Below are 15,337 nucleotides of genomic sequence, written 5' to 3'. Positions count from 1 at the left end.
CAGAGATTTCCTGGTCCTAAAAAAAGCAAGAAATCAAAGTGTATGTAAATTCAAGGAGGGACTCAGGCTCCAGCCAAAGAAGAAAGCTGACTTTGGCAGCATCAGCCACGTGGCCTGGCTTTAGAATCATGAGGGATAAAGGAATCAAGGGGTTGTGGCATCTTCCTCCATGGCTAAGGAGAGCTACTGAGGTCAGGCATATGGGAGAGGAGTTCTACGTGCAAGCCTTAAAGGGCCACTGTATGTATGGCGCCATGAAAGTGAAGCCCAGCTCGTGTTGGAGACCCCAGCACAATGCACAGGCCAGCAGAGCCATGGCATGTCTGCGAGAGAACACTTCATACAGAAAATGGAACCAGCTAAGCCACAGTGTGTTACAGCTGGAAGGGCAGAGCCATCCAAGTTCTAGCACACCAGACAAGGAATTGCGTGAGTTGGAGTTTGCCCTGCTTTGGTCCACTTCTTTCTTCACTATGACCCCATTCTTCCCTTTCAGAATAGCAATCTATAGTCAGTACCATTGTATGTTTGAACTATGTAATTTGCTATTTTATTTTAAAAGGGTTACAATTAAGAGACTGCCTTAAGTCTCAAGAGAAATTTTGAAACTATATTGAGACTACGGAGACTTGAATTTGGACTAAATGCATTTTATATTATATGACCATAAGCCTATGGAGTCCAATGAGTAAAATCCAATGGTTCAAATCAGAACACCCCTCACAGGTTCATAAATTTAAATGCTTGGTTCCCAGGAGGTAGAACTATTTGGCAAGGAATAAGAGATCTGGTCTTGTTGGAGGAGGCAGATCAGTAGAAGCAGGCCTTGAGGTTTCAAAAGCCCATGTTATTCCCAGGTAGCATATACGTGCCCCTGTGTATGTGTGCGTGTGTCTGTGTATGTCTGTGTGTGTCTGTGTGTGTCTGTGTGTTTGCGAATCCTATTTAAGTATTAAGATGTGAGCTCTCAGGTACTACTCTATCACCATGCCTGCCTGCCTGCCTGCCTGTTGCCATGGGCCTTGTCATGATAGTCACAGACGCTAAAACTCTGGAGACCCGAATTAAACAATTTTGTAAGTCCTGATCATGGGGTTTTGTCACAGCAATAGAAAATAACTAAAACAGGCTGTGATTCCTAACTACCCCAAACTCATCTTTCCACAATTGGGATAAGCTTTCTCTAGGATCATTCCTAGTTTTATGTCGAGAAGGTTTTCTCTGCTGCCCCCTAAATTTCACTCCATGTAATTCTAACTTATCCTTATTCTCTCCCTAAGTATTCCCACCAGCTTCTCTTTATAACATTCTTTTGCATTTCTATACAGACCTATGTATACTATACACCCATATGGAGGCCAGAGGTCAAACAAACATCTGGAGTCTTTCTCCGTTGCTCTCCACTTTGTTTTTTGAGTCAGAATCTCTAGTTGTACCTGGGGCTTTTCAATTTGGCTAAGCTGGCCAACCAGTTAACCTCAGCGATGTCCCCGTGAACACCTTGAAGCACTGAAATTACAGGCACAGGCTGCAATGCCGAGGACCTGAACTCAGGTCTCTATGCTTACATGGGCACCTGGCTCCCAACTCCCTATATATTCGTTAATCTTCCCAAACAGTCTCAATTCATTTGATGGCATCCTTCAGGTCCTTTGTACAGAGCCATATTGGGGTGTCATGCCACTTGGTAGGAAGTCCACATTGGTCAAGGAGAACTTCCTCTCCCAGACTTTGTTGAGCAGGGATTCCTGTGCTATTCAGGATCCTGCTCCACCTAGGGTGGGGCGCTCAGAGTGAAGGTGCAGTTCATTGTTCCTCCAGGTCCTGAATTAAGCAGGTGACCACCCAGCTGCCTGAGCAGTGGAGCCAACACCCAAGGACCGCCAGACCACTTCCCCTGAACTCCCCCCCCCCCGCCAAGTCTGGGGGGAGGGGCTCACCCAAACTCTTATATTGTCAGACCTCCATTAAACTTGGGGCCTTGATCAGCAATTGGGTTGTCCTGGCCTGCGGTCTTTTTGCCGCCCACCAGTCTATCCCAGGAACCCAGTTTGCAGTAGCTGCTGGCAACTACAGTCCTTCATTTAGCCAGACTTCTTTCTCAAATCTAATGTCTGCATCAAATGGGCCTTGTTCCATTTCTGGCCAGAACTGGTTTCCTATACATTGCAGTGACCACTGCCTGACACAGTGAGTCCGTTTTTGGCAAACAAACTTAGAGAATATAACCAAAAAAAGCCAACTCTCATCTTTGAGGTAAGGTGGATGGGGGAGGGGGCAATAGTCAACAGAACTAGAGAATCAGGAAAGGTTACAAACTCTGTCATGAGCAAATACAGCTATTTTCCTCCCCCAAGGCAACACCAAGCTCTGCCCTCACCTCACGCTCTGGAGATGTCTGGAGCTGCGACTGACCACTGCAGGAAAGTGCAAAGAAAAGAGAGACAAAGTAGGTTTTAAAACATGAACACATCATTTTAAAATGAGGAAATATACTGAATTACAAAAGGTGAACGTACTTGAGTGAAGGATCAGGGAATTCTAAGGCTTCTGCTGAGCCCATGGGGTACAGGTTCAAAATACCTCTCTCTGTAATGTCTGTGCTTAGACTAAGGAAAAGAAAGAACAGACAGGAGTAAAACCATTAAGCTTCTAATTTGTTCTACAGGATCCATACACTTAATTAACAAGCAAAGCTTGCCTTTGGGATTAAGAGAAAAATTTTCCAAATGCATGTGGCTCTCCCAACAGAGTACCAGATTGGCTTTTCTTTCTTTCTTTCTTTCTTTCTTTCTTTCTTTCTTTCTTTCTTTCTTTCTTTCTTTCTTTCTTTCTTTTTTTATTTGATGTATTCTTTTTATTTTTATTTTTTTATTTTTTTTATTCGACGTATTCTTTATTTACATATCAAATGATTTCCCCTTTTCTGGGTCCCCACTCCCCGCAAGTCCCATAAGCCCTCTTTCCTCCCCCTGTTCCTCCATCTACTCCTTCCCACTTCCCTGTTCTGGTATTCCCCTATACTGTTGCACTGAGTCTTTCCAGAACCAAGGGCCAACTCCTCTGTTCTTTTTGGACATCATTTAATATGTGGATTATGTCTTGGGTATTCCAAGTTTCTAGGCTAATATCCACTTATCAGTGAGTGCATACCATGATTGATCTTTTGAGACTGGGTTACCTCACTTAGTATGATGTTCTCCAGCTCCATCCATCTATCTACGAATTTCATGAATTCATTGTTTCTAATGGCTGAATAGTACTCCACTGTGTAAATATACCAAGTTGACAGGACAGTCAAGTGTCACTTGGAAGTCTGTTGGGAAGTTCTTGTGTCCTGCGTGTTCCTGACAGGGCCCATTTCAAATTTAAAAAGGAACCTACAACCCAAGTCTTTAGAAACATATCAATGGATTATCATACATCTGGCACTACCAGAAATGACTAAAAGTTTTAAATTTCCATTTTTCAGTAAGGTTTTTCCCTATGTTTATAAATCAGTAGAAATTGTTTCACACTTCTACCATATTTCTGTTTTCCATAAATGAAACCAACAATGCCATATGAATGTCACAAGAGGTTAGGATCAGGAAAGTGGTCTCAATTACTATGGAAATTTGATTCTTTTACTTTAGATCTTAGAGAACAGGCAACTAAAGGACTTAACTTTGTTAGGGGTTACATCCAGACCAACTCTGGTATAAATGTTTTAGATGGTGACAGAATGTGCTCAGTAAGTTAGTAGCCCTCATTTACACACAAGACCCAGGCCAGCAACAGCCGTGCATACCCGTTGGGATCCTGAAGCAAGTCTTCTGCCTCTCTCAGATGCTCAATCATCGCTATATCCAAATCCTGGTCTTTAGATGAATTTAGTCTGTAACATAAAACCAAGTGTGAGTGCAGAATGATTACTAAAACATCTTAAGCACATCCTCTCAAAACCCCATCAACCTTCTACAAAGGATTCTGACCACCTCAGTACTGTAATGAAGACACACGAGTATCCTGTGGGTAAATGGGAGAAGGCCCTGGGCAGGGAGAGCTCGGTTCATCTCTAGGATTCCACTTGTTCCTATGGCCAGTCAAGAAACAGCCAAGGCCATTGGGTCTTCCCATAAGATCAGCCTGGCTCCCCAGATTGGAGCTGTATCAGTTCCAAGGCTTCCAACTCTGGTTCCATGTGAGGAGCTCAGTGTGTGACAGTAGCTCTCAGGCCTGATTCTTTAATGCAGGAAAATCAACTGTGGAGATTATGAAAGAAACCAATTCCAACACACCTAAGCAAATCCAGTCTCAAGTAAAGACAGGCCCTCTAGAAATCCCCACGGATAATCCTGACTTTAGAGTCAGGGTTGAGAAGAGATGTGAAACTGATAATGGGGTTTCCAAAGCTTTATCTGGCCTCACTTTCTTCCCTCGTGATTCTATGATACTACACTGAGTCAGGCCTCCTTGGTCTCTCAGAAGTGTATCCAACAAGCTGCTGGTAAGATAGAGTGATACAGAGGGACTTCCCAGCAAGAGAAATCTGATCACAGATGGCTACGCTTCTTGCTACACAATGCAGGCAAATGAATTCCTACTAGTAGAGAACATTTTTTAACAATATGACCTATTTTTTTAAGTGCAAGGTCATTAAAACCCATACCACAGACAGAAAAAAACTATGAACTAAACATCTACCTAATGCTACATGTTACAAGTTAACTTATTTATGCAAGAGGTTTATTTTCTGCCAAGACACTCATCTGCTCCCCTGGAGATCTTTTGTTTGTTTGTTTTGTTTTTGTTTTTGTTTTTGTTTTGTTTTTTTTTTGAGACAGGGTTTCTCTGTGTAGCCCTGGCTGTCCTGGAACTCACTCTGTAGACCAGGCTGGCCTCCAACTCAGAAATCCACCTGCCTCTGCCTCCCGAGTGCTGGGAATAAAGGCAAGTACCACCACTGCCTGGATCCTCTGGAGATCTTGCCAATAAATCTTTATATACAGTAGAGAACCTTGGTACAAGATTCCTCAGGGTCAAATGTTAACCTTCTCTGGCCTTGGAGAGAAAGGCATCACCAATCTAGGCCCTAAATTCATCATCTGCAATATGTCAGACAAACAGAGCTTATAGGACTGCTATAAAGATTGACATGGCTGCTGCCTAGGAAACAAAACGGTACTGGGCACACAGAATTTAATATATGCTAGGCATAACAGATTAGATTGGCAACCAGGTCGTTGGAGAAATGCTTTTCAAAGATTTGAACCAGAAGATCACGGTTGAAGGGACTGGCTCTCCAGCCATCAGGTGTGGCTATTGACTTCTTCAAGAAAAACGGAAGGAAAGTAGAATGTCCTCACTGTTACATTTTTATTGACAGTCTCAAGTAAAACTCAAGGACAATGAAGTAGAGCTTTCTAGTATGCTGTGGTTTGAACGTACATCCCAAACTTTATGTGTAGAAAACTCAATGCCACAGAGAGCAGTGTGAGGCACAGGACCTTGAGCAGGGAATCTAGGACTCCCAAGGCAACAATGGGCGCTATTATTACAGGAGGTGGCTCTTTATCCACAGGAGCTCAGCTCTGTCTCCACCTCTCATATTCTCTTCCCATGGGACAGCTTCTGCTGTGTTATGATGGACCAAGACGCTCTCACTAGACACAGCCTCTTTATCTTGGACTAACGGCAAGCCAAACAAATGTCCACTGTATACGTTACCAAGTCTATGTGGGTAGCACAAATGAAGATAGACTGTATGGCCCAAGACTGTAACAGATTTATACGAAAACTGACAACTTCTTATCTATATGACTAGGGACGATTCTAGGCTTGCCCAAAGAAAAGTGTATCAAAATCTATCAGGACATGACTGCCAGAGAATGTGAAGAGGAAAGATGGCCCATGACCCAGCTCTGGTACTCACAGGTCCTCCATCTGCCAGTGAGCATCCTCTTCTATCCGCAATAGCTCTTCACAGTCTTCTGCCTGGTCCTATGATAGAGCACATGGGGTTTTCAAAGAAGAGTAGAAACCGGTCCCAGGCCATAACCAGGGCAGTGTGATTCACAAGAGACAAAAGGCAAACGGAAACCAGGTGTTCTCTGACATGCATGCTAAGGATGTATGATGGATAGTCTTCATGAGGGGGACATTCTTACACTAGTACTTATAGTAGTCAAACTTATTGAGAAGGAAAGCAGACTAGTGATGGCCAGAGAGAGGAGGCACAGTGGGAAGATTTAAGTGGTAAATAGTCTCAGTTCAGAAGAATAAAAAGGTTTTAGTAGTTACAGAAAAGTGTAACAATACATAGTTAACACAAATTACAATGTGCAACTGAAATGTGGCTAAAACTATCCATTGTGGTGGTGGTGGGTAGTGTGCATTTGCACGTCAGCATTTGGAAGGTCAAGGAAGGCAGATGGACCATGAGTTCAAGGACAGCCTGCGCTACCTACCAAGATCTTACCTCAAAAAAGTTTACAGATAAAAGATTTAATAATTTATATATATTTTACCACAATTAAAATATAATAATGATGATTCTACCAAAATGTCTTAGGATTACAAGTTCCATTAGATAGAAGCAACATAAAGGCTACGTGAGTTCCTTATTTAATTCAACTTACTGGCATTTAACAATAGGAAATGCCCTGTACTGAATCCAGTAGTTTCATTTGGACAAACTGAGAGGACACTCAAATGATTTCACGGAGCCTCCGACACCAAAGCTCTCCACAGACGATGCACCGAGAGTGGATCCTTGGAAAGCTGTGTCCACTGTGGGCCTTCCATTTCCTTGGACTTTCTCCTCAGACAAGGAAAATGTCCTGGCTAGGTCCACACTGGCAGAGAGCCACCCTGGAGTGGGTACATTTCCCTATTAGGGAAAGAACATTGGACTGTGGGGTATCGGGCACGACTCCATTGGTTCTGGTGTCTCTTTAGGATGAGACTTTCTCTGAGAAGGGGGTTTCAAAAAATACTCAGACCTCTACTGTCTAGATTGTACTTTGAGTGTACAACAAGACAACATATAAATAAACTGTGTGTCACTCTGCAAATGACAGTGAAGTCCATGAAATCAGACTTCCAGGCAACACGTCCAAAGCAACCTGCCCCAGGTCTTCTAGGCCTCCACCAGCGGAGGCAGGGGGTTGTCTTCTAATTTTTAGCTTCAGAATGAAAAATCAACAAAACATGTAGTTGTTCTTCAGAACACAGCACAGGCTGGCATTAGCCTACTAAGTTTTTTTGGTTTTTTGGGGGGTTTTTTTGTTTGTTTGTTTGTTTGTTTTTTAAATTAGGCAGCATTTGAGAACTGGCCTGCTCACACACATTCATCTGCAGTATACAAAGCATTGCTTGGGGTACTTGTGAGTAACACACACATACACTTACATACAACCCACATACATGCACACACATATACACACTCACATATACACACATACACATGCATAAACACACAATACACACTCACATACAGCTCACACACACACACACACACACACACACACGCATAAGCACGCGCACACACAGAGTGATTTACAAACACAAGCAGAACCTGGAAACTTCTTCATAGTAGAAACTGAGCAAGCACTGCTGTTGGTCCACTTAGTGTACTTCTTGTATTTTTGTGCCTTCAAAAAATTACTTCATGGTCCTAAGTGGGCCCAAAATAGAAAGCTGAGATGCTGATTAATCTTCCTAGAGAACTTCCTAGGATGATAGGATGACTCCAAAGTACCCCATAAAGAAACGACATGTTAGGTAAGTAAGTTTTTTCAGGCGTCCACTACAGTGTTAGTAAATTCAGTGATAATGAATCAGTAATACTGCTGGTGAAGCTGTAGCCATCTTAGGCATGCGAGTGTACAAAGATGGAATTCTGTTACAACACATTTCCCAGGCCCTAGCTCTGTCCTTAAAGCATGGCTGACTAGACAATGGGCCAGGTGCCTCTAAACAGAAGCACACATGAAACAAGGCTTTGTACTGACCAAAAATGGGGCCAAAGGCTCCCAGAAATCCAACTTTGTATTTATTTCCTCTGAGTAGACTAGCTCTGTATTAGATAATGTAACACACATAGTGGTTTCACACATTACAGCTTTTATGAGTGATTAAAAAAAGGGGGGTGCAACAAAAGCACCAGATGCCAATTCAGTAAACAAGGCAGGATGATATAAAACACAGGGCCAGAGTCCTGGGACACTCATAGGTCATGGGACAGAGGTCACGCCTAACACATGGCAGCTCCTTGAGCATCTGCCCCCAGGACCCACCCTCCACATCAGCCATCCCCAGGACTTGGCATCCTGGGACTCTCTGAATCCAGGGGACACTCTGCTTTACTGACTTGAGATTTCCTTTGGAACTTAAACTGGACCTTGTCTCTTCCAAAGACATTTTTTTCAAATGCTCTATTTTCAGTCTCAACTTTAAGAGAAAATGAAGACAAAATCATTTTTCCATGTTCCAGTGACTGACCTATCCCACAAAGCTTACAGACAGGTGTCAAGTGTGGGAGCACCTTATGGGAAGGACCTGAGAGTGAAGGGAGCACATTTGTGCACTGGCTGAGAAAATAGCTGGTGGCAGAATATAGAATATGTGCACATGTTATGTGCACACATGTATGTACAGGTGCAGTGTTGCCTGAGGTGCTGGAGTAGATACCTGCAACCATTGCAGAGACATGATGAACTCAGCCAAAGCCATGCTGATGGAGAAACAAGATAAAGAAAAGCACTGAGGCTGAACATCTAAAGACTACGTACGTAATCTATGTCTGACCTTCTGTGTGTTTCTGTAATCGCGTTAGACTGTCACATTGCACAAACTAAGTCAGGTTCATTATGGAATTATTAAGTTCATTGTTTCAGTCCAGAGGGCATGAAGAAGGCTACAGCACCCTAGAGCCTCAAGCAGTACAAATGAAGTTCAGTTTGTTTTCCTCCCAGTGACCTGGGAGGTGATTCCCAGGAATGCTGGTTAGCATGGGTGAAGGCATCAAATGAATCATCAGAAAAGACAAATGAGGGGCTGACACAATGGCTCAGTAGGTCAAGGAGCCTGCTGCCAAACCTGATGATCCGAGTTCAATTCCTGGGATCCACATGGTGGGAGGAAAAAACTGATTCCCACCAATAGCCTCTGGCATCCATATTGTCAGACCACTGAACTGAAACTTTCTGAAGCTCATAAACTTTAGAGCTTCTAGTTTTTGAGCATTTTGGATTTCAGATCTTTGGATTAGGGCTCCTTGTTCTGTAATGTCTATATGAACATTCAAAATCCAAAAGCTCAGCAATCTAGGACATTTCTAGTTTCAAGGATCTTGGATATAAAATGCACAGCCTGGGCTCTCAAGCTAAGCATCCACATAGACTAAGTATTCACATAAAACGTGTAAACGTAGCACATGGAAAAAACGAAACAAATCTGGAACTTCTGCAAGTGGTCATGGACATTCTGATAATCCTCTCAATTTGTGAGGTTCAGCAACTTAAGAAGAGGCTGAACACGGACAGTCTAGAGACAAGCATGGTTGGGGCCAGTTCTCAATGTCAGGGAAGAAAACAGCCTCAAGCTTTGAGAGACGTGCTAAGGGCTGAGAGCGAACGGTAGGCTGGGCTGACAAGTCTGGCTGAAGTCTCTGCATCCGAATCCTAAGGTTCCAAGCAGAGGAAAATGAGTTGAGATGCAAAACCTTGCCTTGATATAGTTCATGAGTCCGGAGTGTAGAACATCTGCACGGCCAGCAAACTGCTCTCTTTCTTGTCCTGAGCTGCCACTGTCACCCAAAAGCAAAGGCTTCGGCTGAAATTCTCCTGTCAGGAAAACGCAGAGAAAGCAAGAAAGCGTGACTTCAAGGTCAGAAGCATGCAGCACACACAAGTCCTCAAACACATAACCATCCCCTTCCTCCCTCACTGCCAAGGCCCGCAAGTGACCCATGATTTACTGTCTCTGCAGAATGCAGGGGGGTGGGGGACCCATGATTTACTGTCTCTGCAGAATGGGGGGGGGAGGGGGAGGATGGGATTAAACATGGGAGAAGAAACAGAAAATAAACAAACGACGCCCCCCAAACTGAGTATTAAAAGGCAAGACTTCTTCACAGCTTTAGCTCCTCATGAAAGAAATGAAAATCCTCTCATGCTTTTAAAGAATCGAGAAAATTATAAAAAGTATTTTTGTGTTTTTAGAAATATGTGGCTAATTATTACAAAGTTTAAGTTTGAAAAAATGTATTGACCACTGTCACCTAAAAATTACTATGCCATTTAGATATGTACCCGCATATACATTTTCAGGATTAAATTACTTCTGTCCTTATGCAACCAATAACCTTAAGGAAATGTCAGACAAGACAAGAGCCCCAGACCCTCCTGATAACAGAAATCACCCAAGAAAGGCCCTGCAGAAATCAGAGCAGGCTGGAACTGGACTCATTCGTCCCAGCAGGCAGAATGCAGAAAAGGGGACAGCACAGAGGACCCTTCTGACTGAAGAGTAAATAGGGGAAAGCAGGGTGTCTTAAATAGTGACTCAGCAAGATGGTGATGGTACAACGTTGTTACTCATCTCTGGAACGGAACACATGAGACAAGAACAGATAACATTTAAAGTTTTAAAAAAGGAAAATTTGTCTTAAACATGACCTCTGCATACTCCATATTGTTATAAAGTTTATATGAATCAATTCAGCAGCAGCTACATTTTTCTTGCAAGAATTCAGTTATATCTGGGGGTTTGGTTTCCATCGCAGTCTCTATGTTTAATGCTCCCCTCAAGCTCTAAAATTTAAAAACCTAAATTTAAGACTCAGATGTGGTGAAAGTCTCCCTACAGTCCCAGTACTTGGGGGGCGCGGGGGCTGAGGCAGGAGGATAGACAGTTCCAAGCCAGTGTGAGCTACATAGGAAGACCTTGTTTTAAACAAACAAAATGAAATACAAGTGTCCTAAATCTAAGAGGTGAAAGGAACACGGAAGTGTCTGAGTAGCTTTAAAATGGCTCTCTAATCATTAGGTAAAACACAATGAGCCTTGAAACTCGGCTCAGCAGTTAGGAGAAGTTGCTGCTCTTACAGAAAACCCATGTTCGTTCATTCCCAGCACTTCATGGTGGCTCACAACCATCTGCAACTCCAGTCCCAGGGCACCCAGTGCCCTCTTCTGACATCTCCAGGTATCAGGCCTACTCATGGCGTGCTTATATACATGCAGGCAGAACACGTACATGCATAAACTAAAATCATAAATCTAAGGAAAGATCTATCATTCATACAGTTCTACACTACCCATACAACATTTCTATCCTGTATCACACATCATGAATGATACATTTCAATACTTTCTTTTAAAGTCACTGAACAAAACAGAGCCATCAAAAAAAAAAAAAAACTAGCATAACTATCTATGACAGTACAGCTCCTATAAAGATTAAGAAGGCACTCAAGATACGGTGTTGAGCGACCACTCCATGACTATCAAAGAGTCAAAGAACAGAAGTGACAAAGAAGCTCGGAGGCCAGTTGATCTAACCATCCTTACAGGGGTTGGAAGTGGCCAGCTGACTTAGTTACAGTCACAACAGATTCCCAAGCCTATACTTCAAGTGCATTTCCCACCCTCAAGTGTGTTAGGTATGACTGTGGGATCAAGTCTGTCTTATAAATGATGGGCATGTCTATGCCCGCCCACAACCCCCCATCCCAAAGAACTCCATGCTCCACCCCTCTAGTTTAACCCACATGGATTGGGGAGTCCATGCCAACAGTGACAGACGGAGCATCAGTCTTCCAACTGTCTGCCATCTACCAACTTCTCACTGAGATTTGCAGATTTTACGACAACTGCTAGAGCTGCCCTATGTCTTATCTATCATATCAACATTTTTTTTTCACAAATGAACTTGAAGACTCTCCTGTACTCTTCAGGATGAGGACTTTATACCTAACTGTAAGGAGCAGAGCTGGCTTGTGAAACCACAGGTAAGTTATTTCAAGTGTCTGAGTCTTAGTTTCCCCAACCTGCACTATAGTCAGAAGAGCTATCAAGACTGGGAATGAAATCACTCCCTGTGGCCATGACAGCTGGCTCACAGGATGTGTGACATAAAAAGTAACTGATCATCTGCACATCTGTACGTGGAGCCATAAGTCCCCGTGTCTATCTCAACCTGCAGAGCAAACAGTCTCTGCACACGTCGCTCTCAGACCTTTAGCTGGGGTGAGCCGATGGCACGGATCCTCCTTGATGGTCTGGTCTTCCTCCACGATGTTTGACATGGGCACATTGAGGCTAACCGTGTCCTCATCAGAGGGCTAAAAAGATACAGGGAATCATATCATTTGAGGAAGAAGGCTTGAGGATGCATATAAGTGGCATCCTGAACTTACAAACAGCACATTGCTTAAAAGACAGCAGAGAGGAATCCTTCCTATACAAATTCAGAAATAGCAACCAACCGCAATGTCAGAGCCCAAGAGTGGCTGTCCACCAGGGAGGGTGGGGATGCACCTGAGACCTTGAGGGCAGCTGCTGAGGCTCTGCTCTGTGAATGGGAGCAAGCTGCAGTACAGATTCACAGTGATAACACTGCACACATACCTCTACACAGATGCATGGGCTTCTCCCTTTTGGAGCTTACAGTCACAGTCAAGTCACTAAAGGGCCACACAATACCCAACACAACAAGGGAACACTTGTAGACAAACTGTAGCCCTAAATTATAATCTTACCAGGAGAGGTGCACTGAGGTCTGACAAAGGGTTGATTTACCAAAACTGCATGGAGGTTTGACATGGCTAATCATGCAAAGGAGGCAGTCAACTGAGTACATATTTTGTTTAAGATATTAAGGGTCAGTGTCAAGCCTTGATTTGTATTGACGAAGCAGCACCAGGTAGGTGACAGTGTTATTAGGTATTGGGTATAAGGAAACGGTGTTCTGTGTGACTGATAAAGCAAAGGTTCTATGAAGTAATGAGAGTTAATTCTCTCTGATGTCTCCTTCACCACACTAGTCAATGAAGTATATTCAGAAATCCACAATCCCATCACAAGTTAAGATACAGAGCCTCATTTTTTCCCTCTCTCCATTTTACTGTTGCTATTTAGGGCCAAGTGACTCAGGACCTCCACAAGCACTCTCAGGTGTGTGGCCAGTTCCTGAATGCTTGAAGCAATTTTCATTCTTGGACACATGCGTTTAGAAACACCATAAAGCAAGCATGAATTCCACTCACCAAACAAATATGCACAGATCCCCACAAGTTCTTGCTTAATTATCTTGAGAAAACCATGTGTTTACTATTTTCATAACCAATGTTAAATCAATCAGATGGTGGCATCCATCAGAGAAATGGGCCAGGCCTGACTACTAATCCCAACAGTAAGGTATAAACAACGCACTATATGGTATAATTCAAAACCTTACCACTTTAAAAAAAAAAACAAAAAAACAAAAACAGTAAGTATCACAGAGATGCACTCAGACCATGAGGCTAGCGTGTGATATAAGAAGGACAAAGGACAGAAGAGTCTTATTCTACTGAATTATAGAATCTTCTACAGTCCCCTTCCCCTCCCCCCACCTCCTACCCTTACAGCTAGCAAAAGTCCAAAGACATGCATTTAATTAAACAGGGCCAGTAAATCCTTGAGCTCTTTTCAGCATGCTATTAGCATCCTACTTATAAGTAAGAGAAGGATAATGAAGTTCCTTCCATGATGTTTTATTAATGAACTTAATTACTCTTCCAAGAGAGATAAAGGAGAGCTTGTTTTAATTTAATAAGCCTAGGGTGGGTAGTTTCTGCAACAATCATACATTTGAGGGGACTTATGAGTTTTCATGAAGTGCAGGGGGGTTAAAGAGAATGTAACATAAGAAAGCAATGCGTTCAGCATTCTAACACCATCGGTGAACCACAGTCAACTGTCAGTGTGGTTCCGTGTGGGTCACTGGCCCACAGGAATACTGGACGCCTCTTGCCTCCTACTGACTCTTCTTTGAGATGTTAAAAAAAAATTCTTTAACAAAAAACAAATTTCTGAGGAACTTTAATTTGTGTGTGTGTGTGTGTGTGTGTCCCTGTGTGTGTAGCATGTGGAAGTCTGAGGTCAATGTTGGGCTCTCCCTCAATGGCTCACCACCTCCTTAAGATAGATCCCCTGGCTGAACCTGGATCCCACTGGCTTAGCTGAGCCTGCTGGCCTACAGCTCCAGGGAGCTTCTTGTCTCTTCCTCACAGAGTGAACAGGGGGCTCACACTTCTGGGCCTGGGTTGGACAGGGGCTCTGGGCTAAACTCAGGTCCCCTCATGCTTGCAAGGCAAGCATTTTACAAGACTAACCCATCCCCCTAGCCACAGACTTCAGGTTATTTTGTTTTCAAGTATACAACTTTATAGCACATTTTGTGAAAAATAGACCTTTCTGCTTACTAAAGCTCAAGACCAGAGGGGAACTGCAATTTTTTTTCCCTGAAGTCACACCTAATAAAAACCGTGTATGTGTGCACGTGGTTTTGTTTTGTTTTATTTTTTAAGTGTAGTAATTGGCCTAGTCAGTGCAACCTCAAGAATCCCCTATGGGATCGAACAGACGTGCAGCACAAAACCCAAAAAGATACAAATGGTATGTTCTATCACTAGTGGAAGTTCTTTAATGCCAGACTGATGTAACCGAGCTTCCGTTTTACACATTAATTTTCTGAACACAAGGCAGCTGAAGTACCAGAAATACAAATATTGTTTCTAAAACTACAGGTAAGGGCCAGGGAGATGGCTCAGCAGGAAAATGTGCTTAGTGCCAAGGCTGAAGAAATGTTTGTGGTCCATCCCATCCGTGGTGGAAGGAGAGAACTGACTCGTGACGCTGCCTCCGGACCACCACTTGTGTGTTGTGACACATCTGCACCCTCTGAACACACATATCTGCTTAAATATCTTAAAAATACAACGGCTAGTGACAGACATTTCAGTGAATGAGCTACTCACGTGCCAAGCGCACTTGATTCCTTAACACTCAGGAATGTATCTAACCACGCTTCCCAAAGTGCCGTTAAAAACAGGTATATTCATCAACGTGCTTCACACCAATACATGATAAACATAATACATAATATTCCTTTAGTACTGACGACTTTTCTAGATAATGTGGGAGTGGAATAGGAGAAAGACGGGGACGCCAGGGTGTACAGAGTGGCAGCAGCATTCACACACTCTGAGGGGTTCCAAGCTGATTTCACACACATGACTGAACTGTCCAGGCAGACCATTCACAGGTGCCAGTGGCTTTGGCGGACACACAGACAGATGGACACACAG

General features: G+C 43.2%; 1 protein-coding gene across 3 annotated transcripts in view; it reads right to left on the bottom strand.

Annotated features, from left to right (window-relative positions):
• The window catches only part of Lrch1 (leucine rich repeats and calponin homology domain containing 1), a 186,530-nt gene that overhangs the window by 41,876 nt on the left and 129,317 nt on the right, over positions 1-15,337 (bottom strand). For all 3 annotated transcript variants that reach the window (XM_052190953.1, XM_052190952.1, XM_052190951.1), the window contains exons 8-13: positions 12,223-12,328; positions 9,712-9,827; positions 5,915-5,982; positions 3,791-3,877; positions 2,520-2,609; positions 2,381-2,417 (exon numbers count right to left, since the gene is read on the bottom strand). In XM_052190953.1, the coding sequence (XP_052046913.1) occupies positions 2,381-2,417; positions 2,520-2,609; positions 3,791-3,877; positions 5,915-5,982; positions 9,712-9,827; positions 12,223-12,328 (504 nt within the window). The remainder of the gene's footprint in view (positions 1-2,380; positions 2,418-2,519; positions 2,610-3,790; positions 3,878-5,914; positions 5,983-9,711; positions 9,828-12,222; positions 12,329-15,337) is intronic.

Source organism: Apodemus sylvaticus, chromosome 8 (assembly GCF_947179515.1).
Source record: "Apodemus sylvaticus chromosome 8, mApoSyl1.1, whole genome shotgun sequence".
NCBI lineage: Eukaryota > Metazoa > Chordata > Mammalia > Rodentia > Muridae > Apodemus > Apodemus sylvaticus.
This window is presented reverse-complemented; position numbering and strand designations above follow the sequence as displayed.